The sequence below is a fragment of the Phlebotomus papatasi genome, chromosome 1 (assembly GCF_024763615.1).
Source record: "Phlebotomus papatasi isolate M1 chromosome 1, Ppap_2.1, whole genome shotgun sequence".
NCBI lineage: Eukaryota > Metazoa > Arthropoda > Insecta > Diptera > Psychodidae > Phlebotomus > Phlebotomus papatasi.
The window spans coordinates 7,130,717-7,150,745 of NC_077222.1; the positions used below are offsets into that span (position 1 = coordinate 7,130,717).

The 20,029-nt window shown below is 32.1% G+C and overlaps 4 protein-coding genes across 7 annotated transcripts in view; 2 read left to right on the top strand and 2 right to left on the bottom strand.

Annotated features, from left to right (window-relative positions):
- The window catches only part of LOC129798643 (arylalkylamine N-acetyltransferase 1), a 30,605-nt gene extending 22,836 nt beyond the window's left edge, over positions 1-7,769 (top strand). For 2 of the 4 annotated variants that reach the window (XM_055841900.1, XM_055841902.1), the window contains exons 2-4: positions 3,903-4,061; positions 6,966-7,118; positions 7,192-7,769. In XM_055841900.1, the coding sequence (XP_055697875.1) occupies positions 3,954-4,061; positions 6,966-7,118; positions 7,192-7,617 (687 nt within the window). In that variant the 5' untranslated portion in view covers positions 3,903-3,953 and the 3' untranslated portion in view covers positions 7,618-7,769. Of the gene's footprint in view, positions 1-1,637; positions 3,801-3,902; positions 4,062-6,965; positions 7,119-7,191 lie in introns of those variants that run through there. The other 2 variants (XM_055841901.1, XM_055841899.1) reach the window with 2 other exon arrangements.
- A 5-nt stretch (positions 7,770-7,774) lies between these two features.
- On the bottom strand, positions 7,775-13,117 carry LOC129798646 (dnaJ-like protein 60). Its single transcript, XM_055841904.1, has 5 exons — positions 13,002-13,117; positions 12,855-12,945; positions 12,586-12,782; positions 8,046-8,162; positions 7,775-7,981 (listed from the first exon to the last, which is right to left on the bottom strand). Exons 1-5 carry the CDS (start codon positions 13,046-13,048, stop codon positions 7,840-7,842), a joined length of 594 nt encoding a protein of 197 aa, XP_055697879.1. The 5' UTR covers positions 13,049-13,117; the 3' UTR covers positions 7,775-7,839.
- Positions 13,118-13,174: 57 nt separating this feature from the next.
- On the bottom strand, positions 13,175-13,671 carry LOC129798648 (protein lin-54 homolog). Its single transcript, XM_055841906.1, has 2 exons — positions 13,537-13,671; positions 13,175-13,452 (listed from the first exon to the last, which is right to left on the bottom strand). Exons 1-2 carry the CDS (start codon positions 13,658-13,660, stop codon positions 13,217-13,219), a joined length of 360 nt encoding a protein of 119 aa, XP_055697881.1. The 5' UTR covers positions 13,661-13,671; the 3' UTR covers positions 13,175-13,216.
- Positions 13,672-13,746: 75 nt separating this feature from the next.
- LOC129798642 (ER membrane protein complex subunit 2-like) lies at positions 13,747-20,009 on the top strand. Its single transcript, XM_055841898.1, has 4 exons — positions 13,747-13,886; positions 14,004-14,569; positions 14,635-14,730; positions 19,335-20,009. Exons 1-4 carry the CDS (start codon positions 13,853-13,855, stop codon positions 19,518-19,520), a joined length of 882 nt encoding a protein of 293 aa, XP_055697873.1. The 5' UTR covers positions 13,747-13,852; the 3' UTR covers positions 19,521-20,009.
- The last annotated feature ends 20 nt before the right edge of the window (positions 20,010-20,029 follow it).

Here is a 20,029-nt window from a genome sequence, read left to right on the forward strand (position 1 = left end):
CTAAAATAACTAATGAATCCCGCGACCCCAATAGGGATAAGCGCTTGAAAATGAATGAATGAATAACTAATGAATATTAGATATTAAATAATTATAAAATATCAACGTGATTGCAAAATTTTTTCCCTGTTTTCGTACACATTTCACGAGATATCTCCAAAACTACGTAGGTTACCAATTTAGGGTTTTCGGTTGCCTCTTCGATATTAAATTGGCTTTTATTTTGTATCAGTATTTTTTGCTAATTCATTATACAATGACAGAAAACAGCTAATAAACTCAAAAGTTTTTTCGGCTCGCTAGAAACATATGGGAAACATAGGAAATGTCATGCCCCTGGTAGACCGTGTGGCCTATTCGACACATGTCAACCCAGTCGATGGCCATAACCCAGCAATCCTAATCCTTTATTCTTTTGACACGCCCAACCCCTTTCGGACTCTTATTGTTAGGTAATTGTTCTCAGTCTTCAGTGAGTGAGCATCAGTCGCCGTGGACGGTTCACTCTCATGAAGTGAAAAAAGGATGGCACCTTCAGTTCTCCAATTTCCCTCTAAGTTTGTAATTTTATTTAGGTGATCCCCATCCGAGCTTACATTCACATATTTCTTAGGGAAACTGGGCTTTAATGAAATGTAATTTAGAGAGACAAACAATTGTAGATTTAAATTAATTTATAGTAAGCCGTAGCTTCCTTCAGAAATATACGAAAAAATCGTAATATCAAAGTAGCCCCACTTCCTCCTAAAAAAAACTTTCGATTGGCGTTGAAAGTAATCGATTTGGTCGACAAAAGAAGGTTAGAAATTGCAATTATTCGTGTTAAATTAGTTTTTTTTTTCTGACATTAATATCTCTTTGTGGTACTTTTAGAATTATTTGAAAAAAGATTTTGTCAAGTTAACAAAAACAGTTTGTCAAAATGATGTTTTTGCATACAGAATATCGAAATGTTTCGTAAAATTTTGTAAAAAGTTTGTCGAAACGATGTTTTCCATAAAATATGTGGGAGAAGTTTCGTCATATTCGGAAATATTATCACTTCTTGGAAATTATAAGCAGCCACCTCATTTTTTGGCGATTTTGAGATTTTAAAACGCTTATTAGAAAGAGAATTTAATAAATTTTTAGATGTATGAGTCATTAAATTTTGTTATTATAATTTTTTCACAATTTTACTCTTTATGATTGCTTGTGGAATTTTGTTTGAAATAAACTGTCACAACATAGATTTGTCATTCAAATTTTTGTCAAACAGGGGACTAACTCAAGCAAGTCGTTATAATTTGGTATTTATAGATTGGTACTAATGTTATAGATTGGCGTTGAAAGTAATAGATTTCGTTGATGAGAAAAAAAAGTTTGTTACACGACAAATTTGATCTTGCTAAATTTTTGTTAATGCTGATTTGACAAACCTATTCATATTGTATAAAATATTATTTTACAAAAATATTTTTTTTTAGAAACGCTTAACAAAAAACAAAACGACAAACTTTTCCTTCAAGGTACCCTAAAAAAAAGATTTGTCACCTTTTTGTTTAAAATTTGTCAAAAGGATATTTTGACAAATCTCTTTTTACCTTCTTTTGCAGAGCAGTTTGAGGAAATTTGTCACTTTTTGTCAATATTTTGCCAAAAGGATGTTTCTTTGAAAATGAAAAAGTTTTGTCAAATTGGAAAATAACATCCTTTGACAAATTTTTTACAAAATCCATTGAACGACGTTACAAACCTTTTTTGTACTAAGTACGCTCGTTTAACTCATTCGATAGAACATTTAAGCTGTTGCAGTATTAGCTGGAGTTGTTCCCCTTTTAATGCTAAATGAGTAACGTGATCAATGTTCTATTTTTATGATTAATTTTAAAGATATTTAATTAATCTAATTAATATGACTTTTTAATAATATTCTGGATATAGGGTAAGTGTGCCAAATTTCGGCATAGTTGCATGCAAGCGTCAAAGTCTTAAGTTTGAAATGTATTTAAATACAAATTGATTTTTTTATTCTTTCTTCTGAAAGAGTGTTGCTTGGAACCTTGTAAAGAGTTTACCGTCTTTATTTACTCTAAAATCATTCTTAATACATTTTAAAATGAATAAAAATATAGACATAGCATTGGTGCCCTATTTCGGCCACCTTCATTCTCATAGTTTCTTGCCCTTCGGGAATTCTTCTAATGTCTTTTTTAGATCATCTTGTTCGTCGAAGCGACATTTTTTGTTATTCTTTTGCATTGTATAATCTCTAGAGTACGTAAAATCTAAAAGTTCATGGAAATTCGAGGAACAAATAAGGTGGCCGAAATTGCAAGCAGGCCGGAATTAGGCACACTTACCCTATCTTTGTATCCCATTGTTGGATACTTTTAACTTTTAACCTTAATTTTTTATCTGATCTAATTAAGTGGTATTGGAAATATTTATCAATATCACGGGAAGAAATTTGATAAATAATAATAAATTGTTATAAATTGTCTCCAAGGTTGATCTCAATGCACGACACCTGAATTTAGTGCAATATGCTTTAAACAGCTGTTGCTATGAAAATATATTTCCCGAGGAAAATGCTGCGTTGGTAGTAAGAGATGGTGACAATATGAGTTAGATAAAAGGTTTCATTGATTCTATTGTAAATCACGACTGAATTAATTGAAAGTATAGCTAAATTATTAAGGTATAATCTATGGACATGTTGGAAAATATCATTAGATTTGTTTAAAATGCACTGAAATTGATTTATTGATATTAATGAACACTGGTGCTGAATGCAAATCAGATAAACAATTATGCAAATAAATTTAATACATGGAAAATGGAAATTGGCGTGGAAAGTGATACTGTGGGGCTGAGAGTGTTAACTGAAGGAAGTCCAAAAGGGATGTTGACGATGTTGATTTAGGAATTGATTTCATGGGAATGGGGCCAATGCTTTCCGGAGATTATATTCTATTCTCTTGTATCAGATGTTATGATAGAGTTATGGGTAGAAAATGACAAAAGCCTGTCTCAATATAGACATCTTGTGAATGGCTTATCGGGCATTGTTAGCTTTGACATGGGTTAAGAAAATTCCCATTGAGGGCAGAATATCAGAAAATTAATTCATCTTTGGGCTATGTCCACAAAATGGGCAGTTTGCTGGTAAAGTTGGCAAATTGAATAAATAATCCATGACCCTGAATGATAAAACGATAAATCAAATGACAAGAAACAAGAAAACAAGAGTGGGATATAAATTCACTTTTGCGTAACTTTAGATTGTCTTTAAGCACGGCTCTTGGTGCTTGAAAAGATAGAGGAGCTATATGGAGGAGGAGGAATTGCATTTGTAACAATGTGTACTGACCCACCAGCAGCCCCCCATGTCGATCCTCCAAGAGGAGAGCGATTGTGATTCTGTGGCGGGGGCACATGATATCGAATCACTCCAGCTTATATAAAGAGTCAGCACCTTTTCATTCTTGATTTCAAGTCAATCGCACAACTCCGAAGTGGATGATACCCATCATCTCTCTTAGTTCTTTTCAAGAGAAGTTGTTGGGATTTCAGTCGGAGTGAGATTACAAAGTTTGTTTTGCATTCCTCCCCATTATCCTTTTATTTTCTCAATCAAAAACTTAGCATTTCTGTGATTGTTTTTTGCTTTTGCATGTGATTGTTCGTTTTGTGAAAAAAAAGAAATATTCTTTTAATTTTGCTTTACCGTGTTCATCACAATGGAAGTTCAGTTGCAACCAAAAGTTCAATTAAACCCCCAAACAAAGGCATACAATGAGGATTTCATCGAATATGGGGTGAGTGATGGATATTACAAATTGATTCTTTTTTTGCCAATTCTTCAAACTTAACACGTGAATAGCATTGCAAGATCAATGACAAAATCCTCTTTGCAACAGATTTCCAATTTGCTGTCGTTGCGGAGAGGAAGTGGAGTGTCGACGAAGAAAATGTCTACACCAGCAGTTGCTCCTGCCACAGAGAAAATCCACTATGAACCAGTCACAGAAAAGGATTCTGAGGAAATATTGATATTACTGAAAAAATTCTTTTTCAAAGTAAGTTTTCTTTAGCACGGTATCTTTTATTTGATTTTACCTGTGATGGGTTTTTCATTCACATTAAAAGGATCAACCAGGAAACGAATAGGGGAAAGCGCGCTACCTTCGGACGATTTATGTTTCGCACAAATCATTTTTTTTCAATGTGTTGTAAATGAATTTGGTCCATTATAATATTATATTTTAATAGCTAGTCCAATCTCAAAACCTAGAGGCTTCAGGCCTGAGCTAAAATAAAAGCCGAAGTGAATTTGGTGGTGCCAGTTGGGATTCTTCGAAATGCCGCGAAAATTCACGTAGAGAAAATGAGAGGTTTTTAATGTGAAGATTGTTTAATTCCTTAGAGTTAAGTCATTTTCACAAGAAAATCCTTTTAATAATTTATTTGAATACAGTTATTTGGGTTAATTGTGAATAATTGACGATATAATAACAAAAACATTGGGATGAAATTTTGAGCTGGAAGACTCATATTCTTTTGAGCTGTCCCAAAATTCAGGATAGGTTTGAGAAAAACCCTTTTGTACAACACTATTTTGGTTAATAAGGAATGCAAAAGTACAAATCACAAGAAGGGACACGACCTGCTAATAAGGATAAAATAGAGAAGTAAATATTTTGTCGCATTTCAGAGATTTTTTGCAACCGCAGCGCCGCCAGACGTTTGTCAATTGAATTATTTGTGTCTCAATCTCTCTCTCACAGTTGAATTGGGCGCGATTTAGGAAGCTTGTTATTTGAAATGATATTTTCTTTAAATTTCTTCATACTTCTTCATATAAAAGATCATTTAGCCCTATCTCGTGAGCTTGAGCATTCCGCAAAGCTGGGACGCTTTGCCGTTTCTATTTATCAACAATGCTTTACAAGTATTTCTAGGGTTACATTTTTAATTACTTTTAATTAAAACTCGCAATTAAAGACATTCAGCTGCGTTTGCATTTACAAAAAGTATATTCCATTAACTTTTTATGCTTAGAATATTTATTTTCTGAGACTGTCAATTAAACTTATTTTAAAGAAAGTAGAGTTTGTAAAAACGTATGACGCAAACACTTTTGATCATTAAAAACCTAAGACTTTCATAAACTGTATATAAAAAATTGCGGTTAAACTAATGACTTTATTAATTGATAAAATATTAAAATTTCATTTGAAGACTTTTTTTAATAAATGGATCCTCGAGGTGCTTTCTACGAATTGTTTTTCGAGGTTAAGGTTCATATAACCTAACATTTCAAAACACATTTTTCAGTTCTAATCAGAAGTTATGTGTAACTTAATTTCTAATACGAATCATAAAAGGAATAAAACAATTCAGAAATAATTAAATTAGTTAACATCTGTTACGCCCTAGAGACACTTACGACTTAAGCCGAGAAGCGACTTAACGTAATGATAATCAAAATAACGATTTGACTAAATCCTAATAATTTTACAATTAATTAAACTGTTTCTCGGCCTAATGTGAGAAACGGATAACTCAGAAACTGATGGAAATGTGATTTTATCATTATTTTGATTATAATTACATTAAGCCGTCTTTCGGCTTAAGTCGTAAATGTCTCTAGGGCATTATAATCAAAGTTCAGAAATTGTAATTGGATTTATTAAAATATAGAAAACTATTAACTTTATTTGCCGTCTTTATTATTGATCAAAATTTATTCTAAACGGCAAACAAATTTTATTACACAAAATTACGTCTTTGATTTTTAAGGTTATGCTTAACATAACCTTAATAGTTCTAATCATAAGGATAGATAGTGTTTTTTTCATAAAAATTGTGGAAATTGGGATCGATTGCGAACAACTTCCTGAAGTAGCGCAGGCGTGGGCTACTCATCTGGATGTCCTACGCTCCTAACCCCAATTGGAACGAATCGTTTAAAATAAACGAATTACTGAATGAATTGTGGAAGTATCGAAGAAATTCTCACAATACTCCCATAATACCTTTTCCTAATTAATCTCGAATTGAAATTAAGACAGGATTTTTCAGTCTGAATTTACTTTTTAGGTTATGTTAACCATAACCTCAAATTGGAAACTACAGTAGAGTCTCGCTATAGTCCATATTTGGTTTCAGATTTGACACTTGGGTCGCACTATAGTCCATGTAATTTTTTAAAATTATCAACGATTTTTAGTATTGAAATTGCTCGACGGCTTCCACTTTCTTTGCGATTGTGGTACTTGCCCTCGCTCTCTTTATTATGGATCACAATTATCACAACTACTTAATAAAGTTTGGCAAAAATATTACAATAATTATGACAACATTGCATGTCGCGTACTAAAAAACATAATCTAACTTAAAATCAGTGTTTTGAAATCAACGGTCGATAACTTGTGGACTATAGAGCGATGGCCTATAGCGAGACTCTACTGTAACTCCTTACTGTGTTATCACACTTGTACATTAAAATTTTAATATGATTCACATTAATTGTCGCTGGTGAGAGTCCAAATGTGTAATTTGTGTGTTTGAATCATTTTATATTCAAAATTTGATCTATTTGTTGATAAAAAAGTAAGACTTGGCTCGCAAAATTTGATATAAATTGATTTATAGCATTAATGAGAAAAATTAATGCGATTTTCTCTTTAATTTTTTAATGTGAAAAATATTTATACTTTAGGTAAATTTAAACTTATTTTTGCAGGCTAAGTCCACTTCTTTATCAATAAGTAGAAAAACCCCAAATATTAAGTGACTCAAAGACACAAATAACATATTTGGATGCTCACAAGCGACAATTAATGTGAATCACATTAAAATTTTAATGTGCAAGTGTGATAACGCCGTTAAACTTGTCCTTAATTGAAGAGTTGTATAATTGTATTTATGAATAGATCTTACAAAAATTATACCTAATCACATACCTTTCCTTTTACCAGGATGAACCTTTGAATACGTATCTGGATTTAGGAGAATGCAAAGAACTGGAGCTGTACTCTACAAAATGTATAAAAGAAAAGTGTTCCTTCAAAGCACTAAATTCCAAGAATGAAATTGTAGGAGTATTCCTCAACGGACTTATTCATAGACCAGTGAGTTTTGCTGAACGAGGATTTCTCAATCAAAAGCAAGGAAAGAAAACCTTTTCTATTTTCTTTTTTGCAGAAAGAAGGAGAGGAACCTGTAAAATTGGCTGATGGCTGTGAACACAAGAAATTCAGAAAAATAATGGGATTGATGGACTATATCGATACGAAATTCAATCTTTTCGATCTCTACCCAGACATCGATGTGGCTCTGGATGGAAAAATCCTCTCAGTGGACAGTAACTACCGTGGAATGGGCATTTCTGTTGAGCTCACGAACCTTACCATTGAGCATATGCGACAGAATAACATTCCACTTATGCATGTGCTGTGTTCTAGTCACTTTTCTGCCCGCGTGATGGAGAAGCTGGACTTTGAGGAGGTCTTTAGGATGCCCTATACCGATTATTTGGACAGCAATGGGGAGCAAATTCTCTGTCCAGCCCATCCACATGTAGCGTGTCGGACTTTAGTGAAGAGAATCATTCCAACGGCCCAGAAATAATGGACAGAAGAGGAGAGCACAGAAGATACGTCAATTAGAATTTGTTGCGTGTTCATTTGAAATTTATCAAAATGTTCCAGAGTACGGTGAATGTTTAAAAGAAATTGTGCCAAAATTACAATAAAAAGCACTCCTGAATCCACGAAAAAAAACTACATTTTTATCCTGTTTCTACAAAAATAATTTATTCAGTCTAATTAAATTTAATATCAATTGCGTCACTCATTCCTTCAGTTTATCCCTCAAGCGTTTGAGCTGCAACTCATTGCCGTACTTAGAAGCATCATCTTTCACCTGAGCATGTTGATGACTAGTTTCTGTGGATTGAAGATCCAATTTCTCCCTCTTGAAAGTCATTGAAGATCTTTGGTAAATAGATAGAAACGTGAGAACGTGGCTAAAACGGTAGGAGGAGCATTCAATCTCACCGAATTGCCAGAATCTGGAGAGCCACTCCAATTCCCGCAAATATCAAACATAGCACCACAATTACATAATTCGATACCTTCTTCACACCTTTAAGTCCATAGTAGTCCTCATTGGTCCTAATCGAATTTATAGGTAGAGTAAATAATTAGTTTTCCGACGGAAGGTGACTTGAGATCTTATCTTTGGGGGACTGAGGGAGAATTACTTTAAGCACCACGCTTCACCGCTTTTCCGCAATCGATTGCTCAATCAAGCATGCAAATTGAGACGTGATTAGCGTCAATTGCAACGTCATTAATTGCACTTTAATTTAGAATATCTTCTCCATATGCCCCCTATAAGGGAAGAGCACCAGCGATCGGCAGTGTTCCTCGGATCGTCAGGTTAATACCACATTGTTGCTCCAAATTAAATTTTTTTTTTAAATTATTAGCTACTTTTTACTATTTAACTCTTACAAGAATTCATTGCATTAGCTCAGATTTAATTTATAAAACCAATTTTCTGTGAGACACCTGATTCAATTCGTGACGATCCGAGGTACAGAGTGCAAGTTTTCATTAACAAATATTTTTTATTACTTAATCATAAATATTTAAAAATGAAATGAACAGATATAGTTAAATGGATAATTAATAGACTAATTAACAAAAACAAAGATATCAAAAAGTGTTATGGGGCTTATATTTTCAACTAAATATGGAGCATGTCTGTAAACATTCCGATCCGTGGTGCTCTTCCCTTATATAGTAGCTGCAAGATTGCCAATTAATCAATGGGCGTAACGAGATTACTCTAAGACGCTGATAGAAATTATCTGACCAAAGTTATTCTAAAACGTATTAATACCTTGCAGGTGAGATTCATACGGCTCGTGTATTGCAATCGACGCGAGGAATTAAAATCATCGAAGAGACTTTATAATAGAAGAGAGCATGAATTAGGCATCCTAATAATAAATTCCACAATCCAAATTTTATTCAAGTTTTCACTATTCTGGCTTCGAAACGGTAAGAGATATTGACTTCCGGTCTTCGGTGACCCCCCATAAATCAACATTCTTCTTTCTTCTTCTTCTCTTTTATTGAATAGGACGTCATCCATTGGATGGTTTCCCGTAAAGTCAACATTCTCTAGCAAACTTTCAGCGACACCTTTTACTAGAAAAGTCGCCATCTTGAATTATTCAAGGCGTTTAAGGTAAAAGTTAAACCACCCTGAACATTTATTTTTCAACAGATTTCGTCAAATTTAGATTTATTTGAAAGGTCTTGAAATCCCAAACTAGACTGTATCGGTAAAGCATCGATATAATTTTGTAATATTAATTTCAATGTGAATAATTTTTAAAATAATCTCTTCTGGATTAATTTTTAACTTCGAGATGGTATTATGATAATTTATAGACAAATTTGAATAGAAATTAAACTTATATGCACCATGCTGCCAAAAAATTGCAAAAAAGAATATTTAGGCAGAGCTTCTTCTCGAGAGTTCGAGCAGCATGCAAAGCCTTGGACGCTTTGCCACCCTTTTACACTCGTAAATTAAAAAAAAAATGAACTGGTAAGTATTCAGTTAAATTGGATACCAAAAAAATTAAATTAGGGTAAAGTGATATAATTTGGAATTAGTGTTGCAAGTTGGACAATTCGCTGGTACAAGTTGGACATGGCTTTTTTCTTGATAAATACAGTACAAAATTTGTTTTTAAGCACAAGGAACCAAATTATAAAACTAAAGCATTAAAAATATACAAATAAAAATGAAGTACTAAATTTATCAAGACCTGTCCAAATTGTACCATTGTCCAACTTGTACCACTTTACCCTAGACTAGTTGAAAAATAATTGTAAATAAAATGGTTGTAGGATTTTGGTTAGATTGGCATACTTTTGATCAGGAAATTTTCATGAAATCAAAATTCACAACCCATTCTTTCTCATACATTTTGAATATGTCTATTCCATTTTCTCTCACATTAAATTACAGTAGACTCTCTCTCAATCGGGAATATGGAGAAAAATGTCATCCGGTTTAGCGATAGATTTGAGCGTGAAATACTTTGTAAATTCCACAAAAAGTGCTCAATTATAAAGAATCACGATAAAATAGGAAGAACTACAACGAATTTGAGCGAATTAGCTTCATAATTAAACGTAAAAATTGTCAACAAATTTGTCGCCCGATTGAAAAAGAGCCGATTGAGTGAAAGTCTACTGTAGATTGATCTAAATTGAATTTGCTGTGATGTTTAAAAGAAGAAGAAGAGTGCGAAAGAGTAGAATAGGCATATGCAAAAGCATTGATAAAGAAAAGGACGTGCATTTTGATTTCTTGAAATTTTCCTGATCTAAAATGTACGCTGAAGTCATACAAATTTAAATTTGTCAGAAATTTTGCAAATAATATCACCAAAAAATGAAAATTTCAGTATAAACTGAAATTTTGGTAAGAAAAAAAATCCTATTTGGTTGGTAAAAATACACATTTCGTCAGTGAAGAGCAAAATTTGTTCAGTCTAAAAACAAATTTGATCATTGTGGTAAATTTTAAACCTTGAAAAAGGTGAAGTAGTCTTGAAATTTCTAACAAAGGTAAAATGAATTGTGTTTAATTCTTTTCTAGCATCATCTTAAATGCTAATTATATAATCTAGACAATTTTTTTTGTATATTTCTGAAAATAAATAAATTAATGATAATAAACAATAAAAATAATAGGGTCATATTTTTGCTCACATATTTACTCACCGAAATTCATTATTTTTACTGAATAAAATTGATTTTCTAATGAATAAAATTGATATTTTACCGATTAAAATTAATTTTCTACTGACTAAAATTAATTATTTTCACTGAACAAAATTAGATATATTTTTTTACTGACCAAAAATAATTATCGTTTACTAAATAAAATTGGTGTTACACCGATCAAAATTGATAGTTTTTAATTACTGCGGCACACCTTTTAGATCAGTAAAATTTCAAGAAATCGAAATTCGCGTCCCTTTCTTTCTCAAGATTTGCATAGGTCTATCCTACTCTTTCGACTCGAAATTGGACTCAACTAAATTTAATTTGGTGTGATGTTCAAAAGAAGAAGAAGAGTTCAAAAGAGTAGAATAGACATATGGTAAACTTTTAAGAAAGAAAAGGATGTGAATTTCGATTTTATGAAATTTTCCTGATCTAAAAGGTGTGCCGGAGTCATAATAACCAAAATCGATTTTTTTTAGAAAAAATTGATTTTTTACCGATCTAAATTGTTGTTTTTACTGACCAAAATTCATTATTTCAACTGAACAAAATTTACTTTTTACTGATCAAAATTGGTTATTTTTAATAAACAAATTTGGTTTCTTAAAGCTTCGGCACATCTTTTAGAGGGTCCCGGTCAAAATCCCGAAATCCAAAATCCCGAAAGCCAAAATCCCGAACGCCAAAATCCCGAATGTCAAAATCCCGAATTCTTAAAAGTTTCATAGCTACTCCCACGATTGCATCCGCTATTTTGGAGGCAAAGGGAAATCTTCTGTGTCTTGGAAAATTATTCTAAACATTTTCCCACATATAATTTCATCCCTTTCAGGATTTTGAACATTCGGGATTTTGGCTTTCGAGATTTTGACTTTCGGGATTTTGGCTTTCGGGATTTTGGCTGCCACCGCTTTGAGATCGGGAAAAATTTATGAAATCAAAATTCACATACTTTCTTTCTGAAATGTTTTGCATATGTCTACTTTACTCTTTTGTACTCTTCTTCTTCTTCTTTTGAAGAACAACAAATTCAATTTTGTTCAATGCAATTTTGAGAGTGAAAGGGTTTTGATGAATTTTGATTTGAAAAACCCTGATCTAAAAGGTGCACCGGAGCCATTAGTGATCGAAGTTGATTTTTTACTGACCAAATTTTTTTATTTACCGACTAAGCGATTTGTTTTTACTGACATCGATTTTTTTACTAATCAAATTTGCTACTAAACAAAATTTATTTTTTACAGATTAAAATTGTTTTTTCTACTAATCAAACTGAATTTCTTACTGACTACATTTTTTTTGTTAAGTAAAATTAGATGCCATATTTCAAATTTCGGATATTTGTTTAAATATTAAATAATAATAATAATAATGTTGTTTAAGCGTTGCAATTTATACATTTAATAGAAGCAATTTTTGACAAAAATTGCTTCCAATGTGTAGAGGTCTTTAATGGCCTGAGTTTTAATCCAATGTTTATCGAATTTAATTTTTTCTAAATTGAAAAAAAGAATGTAATACTTTTTAAAAATTTTAAATTCTTAATACTATAACTCCGCGAGCGGTAAAGGTCGCGAAAATCTAATCGAGAGCTGACTTATTTTTTTTAATTTAATTTGATTTTTTTCGTTTTGTTCTTTAAACTGGTGCTCATGTTAAAAATCACATTTCTCATAAGCTCAAACAGGCTTATCTGGGGTTTTCTCGAGGCAACAATCCCGCCGAGATCCCGAGATCTCGAGAAATAAACAAGTCTTGTAGCTTGACGAGCTTGACTTACCTAGTTGCTCCTGGAGCATCTGGCGTGTTAAAGTCCCTGTAGAAGGAGTGAGGGGCTGTGGTGGAATGTGGAGTAGTCATTCTTAGTTCTGCATCATAGCTTCCTCGGGTATCAGCCTTTCCCAGGACCTGATAAGCCTCGAGAATCTTCTGAAATTTCCTCGTGCTCTCCAGCGTCAGATTGGCGTCTGGATGATGCTAAAACAAGAAGCAGATACTTCAGACAGGTCAGGAGGATAGCAGGGATTGAAAATAAATTGTATTACCTACTTCTTTGGACAGTTTTATGAAGGATTCCCGGATTTCTTTCTGCGTGCAATTGGGCTTGAGCCTTAGAACATCGTAGTAGGTATGCGCCTCCCTGAAGGGCAAATAAAAAGCTTAGATGTGGAAATTGGTTGGAAAATAGTTCCTCACCTTATTAGCTTTATGTTTTGTGTGTATTTTCTGGAAATCCTGAACATTTTCACTGAATAAAATTGTGTTGAAAATTAGCTAGAGATTCACGAGAAAATTTGACGTTTTAAAGTGGAACAAAAATAGAATACAGTCAACAGCAAATATGAAGCTTGCCAATTGTTTTTTGGAAGGAAAATTTATTTTATTATGAAAATGATGAAAATTCAGGTAAATTATGGATTTTCCGAGAGAATAATGCCCAATGCGCGATTAAATTGCATGATTAGCTCGAATTTGGTATCCTCTAGGGGTAGTCCATACAATATGCACTGTTCTGCCTTGGCGAAGAGACAGGAAACCGTGGAGTCAATTTTTTCATGCTTCAGGGATGGTATCTGTTTCTTGGACTCCTTGACCACTGCCCAGAGCTTCTGTTTCGGCTGATGAATGAATTGGGTGTTCTTGCAGCCTGCCAAGAAGACGAAAATTGCAATTTCCAGAGGTATATTCATTTTTTTTATGAAGCAAAGATTTTCCCTCGAAATTCTCTTACCCAAGCATCTGCAGAAGGTATTGCAGGGAATCTTGAATTCATAGCACTCACAGTAGTTCTTTAGGCATCCAGATTTCTTGCAGCTGCATCCTTTTGAGGATTTTCTTGTCCTCTGACGAGCCATTTTCCAACGGAGATCTTTTGTTTCAATTCAAAAATATTGAGAAACCAGTCAAATGTTTTTTGGGAATGACATTTGAAATTCATCCTTTATTTTTTTGCAGTGTAGCATGTGTCAAAGTTGAAAATCATACTGTGGGCATTTTTCATTAGAAATTAATGAATTTTCGGGCAATTTGAGGGATTTTCAAGTGAAATGGCATACAATTACGACGATCTGAGTTGGTCAGGTAGGTTTTCCACCTGTGAGTTTGTTCATTTGAGCAAAAACAGGGTGGAACAGTGAAAAAATGTGCTTCAGCGAACACGTCAATGTTTACTCATCTAATTAATTTTCCCTGATCCAGAGGTTCGTGACCTCTTCCGGAAGTGGCGTGAGGACAATGAGCGAAAGAGTGAAGATGTGGTGAATCTCTGGGAGGCCTTTCTCGAGGACAAGCAGCAAAAGTTAGGCAATGAGAGGCACCTGGTTCTGGAACAGGTGATCATTGCCGGACTCGATTGCGGGCGTATTGAAGTGGCCGAGGCATGTATCAAGAGCCTCTCGGTTGAATTCCCTGGTAGTCTGCGTGTCCAGAAGTACAGAGCAATGCGCCTGGAAGCCCTGGGGCAGTATGATGATGCGCTAGATCTGCTCGATGCAATTATCCGGAAGGATGAGACAAATGCAGCGCCCCGGAAGAGGCGTATTGCCATAATGAAGGCTCGCGGGAAGACTGGGGAGGCCATCAAGGAGCTCTGTGACTATCTGAAGAAGTTCATGTCTGACCAGGAGGCCTGGCATGAGCTGTGCAATCTCTACTTGGCCGAAGGGGAATACGCCAAGGCTGCTTTCTGCATGGAGGAAGTTCTCCTTCACAATCCACACAGTCACCTAATCCATCAGAGATTAGGAGAAATTCGATACACAATGGTGAGTTGCAGAGATTCCATTTGTCCTCAATTCGATTAATTGATAGTGGATGTCTTTTTTTTCAGGGCGGTATTGAGAATATTGAAATTGCCAAATCATACTATTCACAAGCGATAAAATTGAACTCGTACAACATTCGTGCACTTTATGGATTGTACTTGGTAAGTTTTATTTATTTATTTATTTAATTTTTTTTTTTAATATTTTACTACGTGCCCGTGTTCTTGATTAAAAAATAAATAAAATAGGAATATTACTGTGTGAAAAAAAGTCAAAAAAGTGCAGTAATATTTTAATGGACATTAAAAATAAATTTGCCAAAAATTTGTGTTAGGCTGTCTACACACTATGAGCATTTTTTAAAAAAATTCTTTAAAAAATAACCCTAAAAAGGTTTTTAAAAAGAATCGGCTCTACACTAGTGAAAATTTTTGTAAAAAAATGGATTTTTTACAGAAATTTGCCTAGTATGTAACCAATTTTGTAAAAAAAACCGACTCATTCTTATTTTTTAAAAATTTTTTTAAAGAATTTTTTTAAAAAATGCTTATATGTGTAGACAGCTTCCAAAAAAAAAAAAAAACAAAATTCGAAACACTTCTATTTTGTGAATATTTTTAAAATTACGTATTATCGGTCCACATTGTTCCCTGAAAAATTTTGAAACTAGCCGAGACACCCACCAAACCCACCAGACAGACCCAAGATCTGACTATGATTTAGTTCCACAGTGTTCACAGCTCCAACTTACGATTTTCCACAAAAAATAATATCCAAAAAACTTGAAATACAGTAGACTCTCTCTCAATCGGGAATATGGGGCAAAATGTCATCCGGTTTAGCGATAAAATTGAGCGTCAAAGCCTTTGTAAATTCCACAAAAAGCGCTCAATTATAAAGAATCACGATAAAATAGGAAGAACTACAGCGAATTTAAGCGAATTAGCTTCATAATTAAACGTGAAAATTGTCAATAAAATTTGTCGCCCGATTGAAAAAGAGCCGATTGAGAGTCTACTGTAGATCAAAAATCTAGTTTTGTGGTGTGTGTCTTGGGTTACAGTAGGAACAAATTTTCCAAAATTTTTCCTGAGTTCTTGCAAATTTTCTTGTATTATTTTAATGTTACGAAATAAATACATAGCCACTAGGATTTTTTTTTCAGAAATCGCATCAAAGTTTTTAGTTATTGAGAATAATTGTAGTTCTAATACGTAATGAAAGATAAAAAAAAAATAGTACAGAAAAGTTTGAATGAACTGTGCCTCGGCTAACAGAGATAAATTTTAACATTTTCCACAATTTTAGTCATTTATTATTATTAATAAAAAGTAATAAAACTGAGAGTCAAAAATATTTGCCGCCAATAATTCAATTAAAAAGGCAAAAAAATTTGCTTGGCCAGTAATTTAAAAAAAAAAATTATAAGTGACGAATAACTCTAAGGCCTTTATACATTGTAGGCAATTTTCGTCAAAATTGTATTTGACAGAATTAGGACGTTTTCACCTACATACAGCAATGTACACGATTTCCTTAAAAAAAAGCAATTTTTGACGAAAATTGCTACCATGTGTAGAAGCCTTTAGTCAGTAAAATAGCAAAAAAAAATACAATTCTGATCAGTAAAAATCAGCATGGCTTCAAATTTCCCGATGTCGAAATTCGAATATTGTTCTTTCTCACACGCTTTGCATATGGCTATCTCATTCTTTCGCACTCTTCTACTTTTTTTAAGCATCGCAACAAATTCAATTTAGTTCAATCGAATTTGGAGTGCGAAAGGATGAGATAGACATGCGCAAAACTTATGAGAAAGAAAGGGATCCGAATTTTGATTTCATAAAATTTTATTGATCTAACAGTTGTGTCGCAACCGCCGCAACCATTAATTACTAAAAAAAAAATCAATTTTGATCAGTACACCAATAAAAAAATAGTCTTGATGAGTAAAAACTTCGATTTTAAGTTTATTGAAAATTTAAGTTTATTGAAAAACCACGACAAAAAGGCTACTACAAACTAAACAAAATAGATCTTTTATCAATCAAAATTGATTTTTTACTGACCAAACTTGATTTATTTACTGAACAAAATCGATTTCTTTCTCGATCAAAATTGATCTCGCTTACTGGCGAAAACTGATTTTTTACATTGCGCTCTTACAATTGCGTGGCAGGTAAAAATAAAAGAATAAAAATTTAATCGCCAGTAAAAAAATTAGTTTTCGTCAGCAAACGAAATCGATTTTTGATCGAGAAAGAAATAATTTTCTTCAGTATAAAAATCAAATTTGGTCACTAAAAAATCAATTTTGATTGATAAAAGATCTGTTTTGTTTAAAAATAATCGATTTTTTGTCATTAAAAGTCAGTTTTGATCAGTAAAAAATTAGTCTTGTTTAGTCAAAATAATCATTTTTATTCTATAAAAAGAACGTTGTTTATGATCAATAAGGAAATCAATTTTGATCATGAAAAATTATAAATTTTGGTCAGTAGAAGAAATCATTTTTCAGCCGTAAAAAATCTATTTTGGTAAAGAAAAAATCAATTTTAATTGGCGAAAAATCAAATTTGGTCAGTGAAAATTATTAATTCTGGTTAGTAAAAAAATTTAACCTGTAAAAAATCAATTTTGATCTGTAAGAGAAATCAGTTTTGACCGGTAAAAAAACAATTATGTTCAGTAAAAATAGTCAATCTTATTATGAAAAAATCAACTTTGTAAAAGGAAAGAATTTTGATCTGTAAGGAAATCATTTTATTCAGTTAAAATAATCAGTTTTGATTAGTCATTAATTTGGTAAAAATTATCTAATCAGTGTCTAACTAAGATGATACTAGATAAAACAAAATACGCTCTGATTTCTTCTCTTTATCAAAACTTAAAGAACATTCTCCCTGTTTCGTACTTACTAAATTTACCAATGATCAAATTTGTTTTTCTATTGATCAAAATTGATTTTTTTATTAACCAATTGGATTTTTTCTCAAAAAATTAAAAGTTTTTTGGCTCACATTGAATTAGTAACAGATCAATTTGATTTCTTATGGCTTCACCACACATTTTACTAGATCAGGAAAATATCAAGAAATCAAAATTCACGTAGATTTCGTTCTCAATCCTTTTGCATAAGTTTTTTCCACTTTTTCGTACTTTTCTCTTTGTTTAAAATATAACACCAATTCAATTTAGTTCGATCTAATTTGATGTGCGAAAGACTGGGACAGACATATTTAAAATGTCTGAGAAAGGAAGGTATCTGAATTTTGATTTCATGAAATTTTCTTGATATAAAAAGTGTACCGGAGACATTACTGAATAAATTTACTATTTCACTTACCAAAAATATTTTTTAATGCCCATTTTTGCTATTTTACTGACCATTTTTTTCCAAAGAGTTATACAAAAATCCATGATAACATGCCTATTAAAGCACGAATTTCTTGGAAGTTAGCTAAAACAATATGCAAATTTTTGAAATAATAATATTAAATGGAACTGACAAAGATTTAACGCTCTACTGTACATCAGTTATTTTAATAATGGAATAAATTGTTAAGAAAATTTTCGCAAAATAATACATAAAACACGTAAAACAATGTACTTAGTGTATTAATATTACACTAAAAATTTTCTATGAATATCATTATAATATTTTCAACAATAATCATAGCAAAAAGTTAATATTTCAACTGAGTATTTAAAACGTTCATTACAGTAAAAACGAGTTAAAATTTTCTATTTGAATTCCTAAAAGTAAAACAATAATTATTTCTAATATTTATCCAAGAATTTTATATCCAAATCCAACCGATAATATCGTTGTAAAATTCAGTTTTCGGTTGAAAAATAAACTTTCTTCTAAACAGTAAAAACTAGTTGAAATTTCTTTAATTGGATCCCCAAAAATAAAATGATAATCATTATAATATTTCACTGTAAAAAATACCATGATTATCGTCCTGAAATCTTTTATTTCAGTTCACAATAAAAACCATAATCGTTGTAAAATTTAAACAAATAAAAAGTTGAAACTCCAAACGATTAATCATTATAAAATTAAATTTTGTTTCGGCTGAAAAATAAACCTTACTACGATAATCCTTGGAAAAGTTATTTCGATTATCCTATTACTTCCATTATCTTCTAATAATGTGTAGTAATTGTCTATCCCAAAGTAAATTACTACGATTATCATGTGTAATGGAAGTAAAGCGATAATCGCTATAAATATTACTACTAAATATTACTAATTTATTTTAGAAAAGTAAATTACTACATACATTAGAAGATAATCGGAGTAATAGGCTAATCGTAGTAATTTTTCCAACGGTTATCGTAAAAAGTTTATTCTTCAGCCGAAAAATGAATTTTGCAAAGATTATTGCTCGAAATTTCATATTTTTGCTTGTTTATATTACAACAATTATCATTTTTTTTAAAATTCAATTAAGGAAATTTCAACTAGTTTTTACTTTAGGGTTAAGTGGGGCATCTTTGAAAAAGGGATTTTCATCTATTTTTTAAAGGAACTTTCGGTGATATAATGTAGCTCAACAAACCAATTGTCAAGCTGAATTACATTATGATCAGGCTAAATTTCATTTTAAAAAAAGATAGGAGAAAGGTCCTATTTTAAAAGTGACTCAATTCAAAGGCTGCGCACTTTTCCCTAAACGTACAAAAAAGAAAATAGTTTAAATACTCAATAAGAAAACATTGCTGGAAATTAAAGATTTGTTTAAATCCTAATTTCCAGTGCTGTGGACACATATCGAATTCCAAGGCGACTCTGAGCAAGAGGAAAGACGCCCAGAAACTGGGTCAGTGGGCCCTGAGCCAAATCACCGAGAAGACGAGGAAGAAATCAAAGAATGAGAAGTGTAGTAAGTACATTGAAGCACTGGATCAGGCTTTTGGCAACTTGGACCTTAAATCTAATTGAAGTAGATTTATTTATTAGGATTAATAGTGAGGTAAGAGGGATGTTTCTTTATTTTTCAAAAGAGGCAATATCGTTTATTGTTTCTCAATCTTAGAATTTCTTGTAATTTTTGTAGGACAAAAAAACATGAAAAGACAACCTCTTTTAAATGTTTATCCATTACATTCTTTCCCTCCTCAAGATTTATATTTTGAATGTTTGACATGAAATATTTATAATATTGTTGTGAAGGAGAAAAAAATGCGTGTCAGTTCTTTTATTGTGATGCATTTCGAGGTTGTCATTGCATTATTTTGAGAAATTCCTTCAATATTTAAAGTCAATAATTTGTTTCTTTTCCATTTCTCTTTCGTTTGACCTACGAAATAACTTTTGCAGCAGAAAAATATTAATTACTTGAATATTTTTCATCTTAGGCAATTTATAACAGTTTCATATTGAATTAAAAAAAAAAGAAAAAAATATTTAAAGTAAATTGTGCCCATGAAACTATTGAAGTGTTCTCATTA

Coding starts and splice junctions, on each gene's coding strand:
- LOC129798648 (XM_055841906.1), bottom strand. CDS start 13,660: ATGGCTCGTCAGAGGACAAGAAAATCCTCAAAAGGATGCAGCTGCAAG. Junction 13,453..13,536: donor TACCTTCTGCAGATGCTTGG/GTAAGAGAATTT, acceptor TCTTCTTGGCAG/GCTGCAAGAACACCCAATTC.
- LOC129798646 (XM_055841904.1), bottom strand. CDS start 13,048: ATGTTCAGGATTTCCAGAAAATACACACAAAACATAAAGCTAATAAG. Junction 12,946..13,001: donor CAAAACATAAAGCTAATAAG/GTGAGGAACTAT, acceptor TTTGCCCTTCAG/GGAGGCGCATACCTACTACG. Junction 8,163..12,585: donor GATGCTCCAGGAGCAACTAG/GTAAGTCAAGCT, acceptor AAATTCGATTAG/GACCAATGAGGACTACTATG.
- LOC129798642 (XM_055841898.1), top strand. CDS start 13,853: ATGGCATACAATTACGACGATCTGAGTTGGTCAG. Junction 13,887..14,003: donor CGACGATCTGAGTTGGTCAG/GTAGGTTTTCCA, acceptor TCCCTGATCCAG/AGGTTCGTGACCTCTTCCGG. Junction 14,731..19,334: donor CACTTTATGGATTGTACTTG/GTAAGTTTTATT, acceptor CCTAATTTCCAG/TGCTGTGGACACATATCGAA.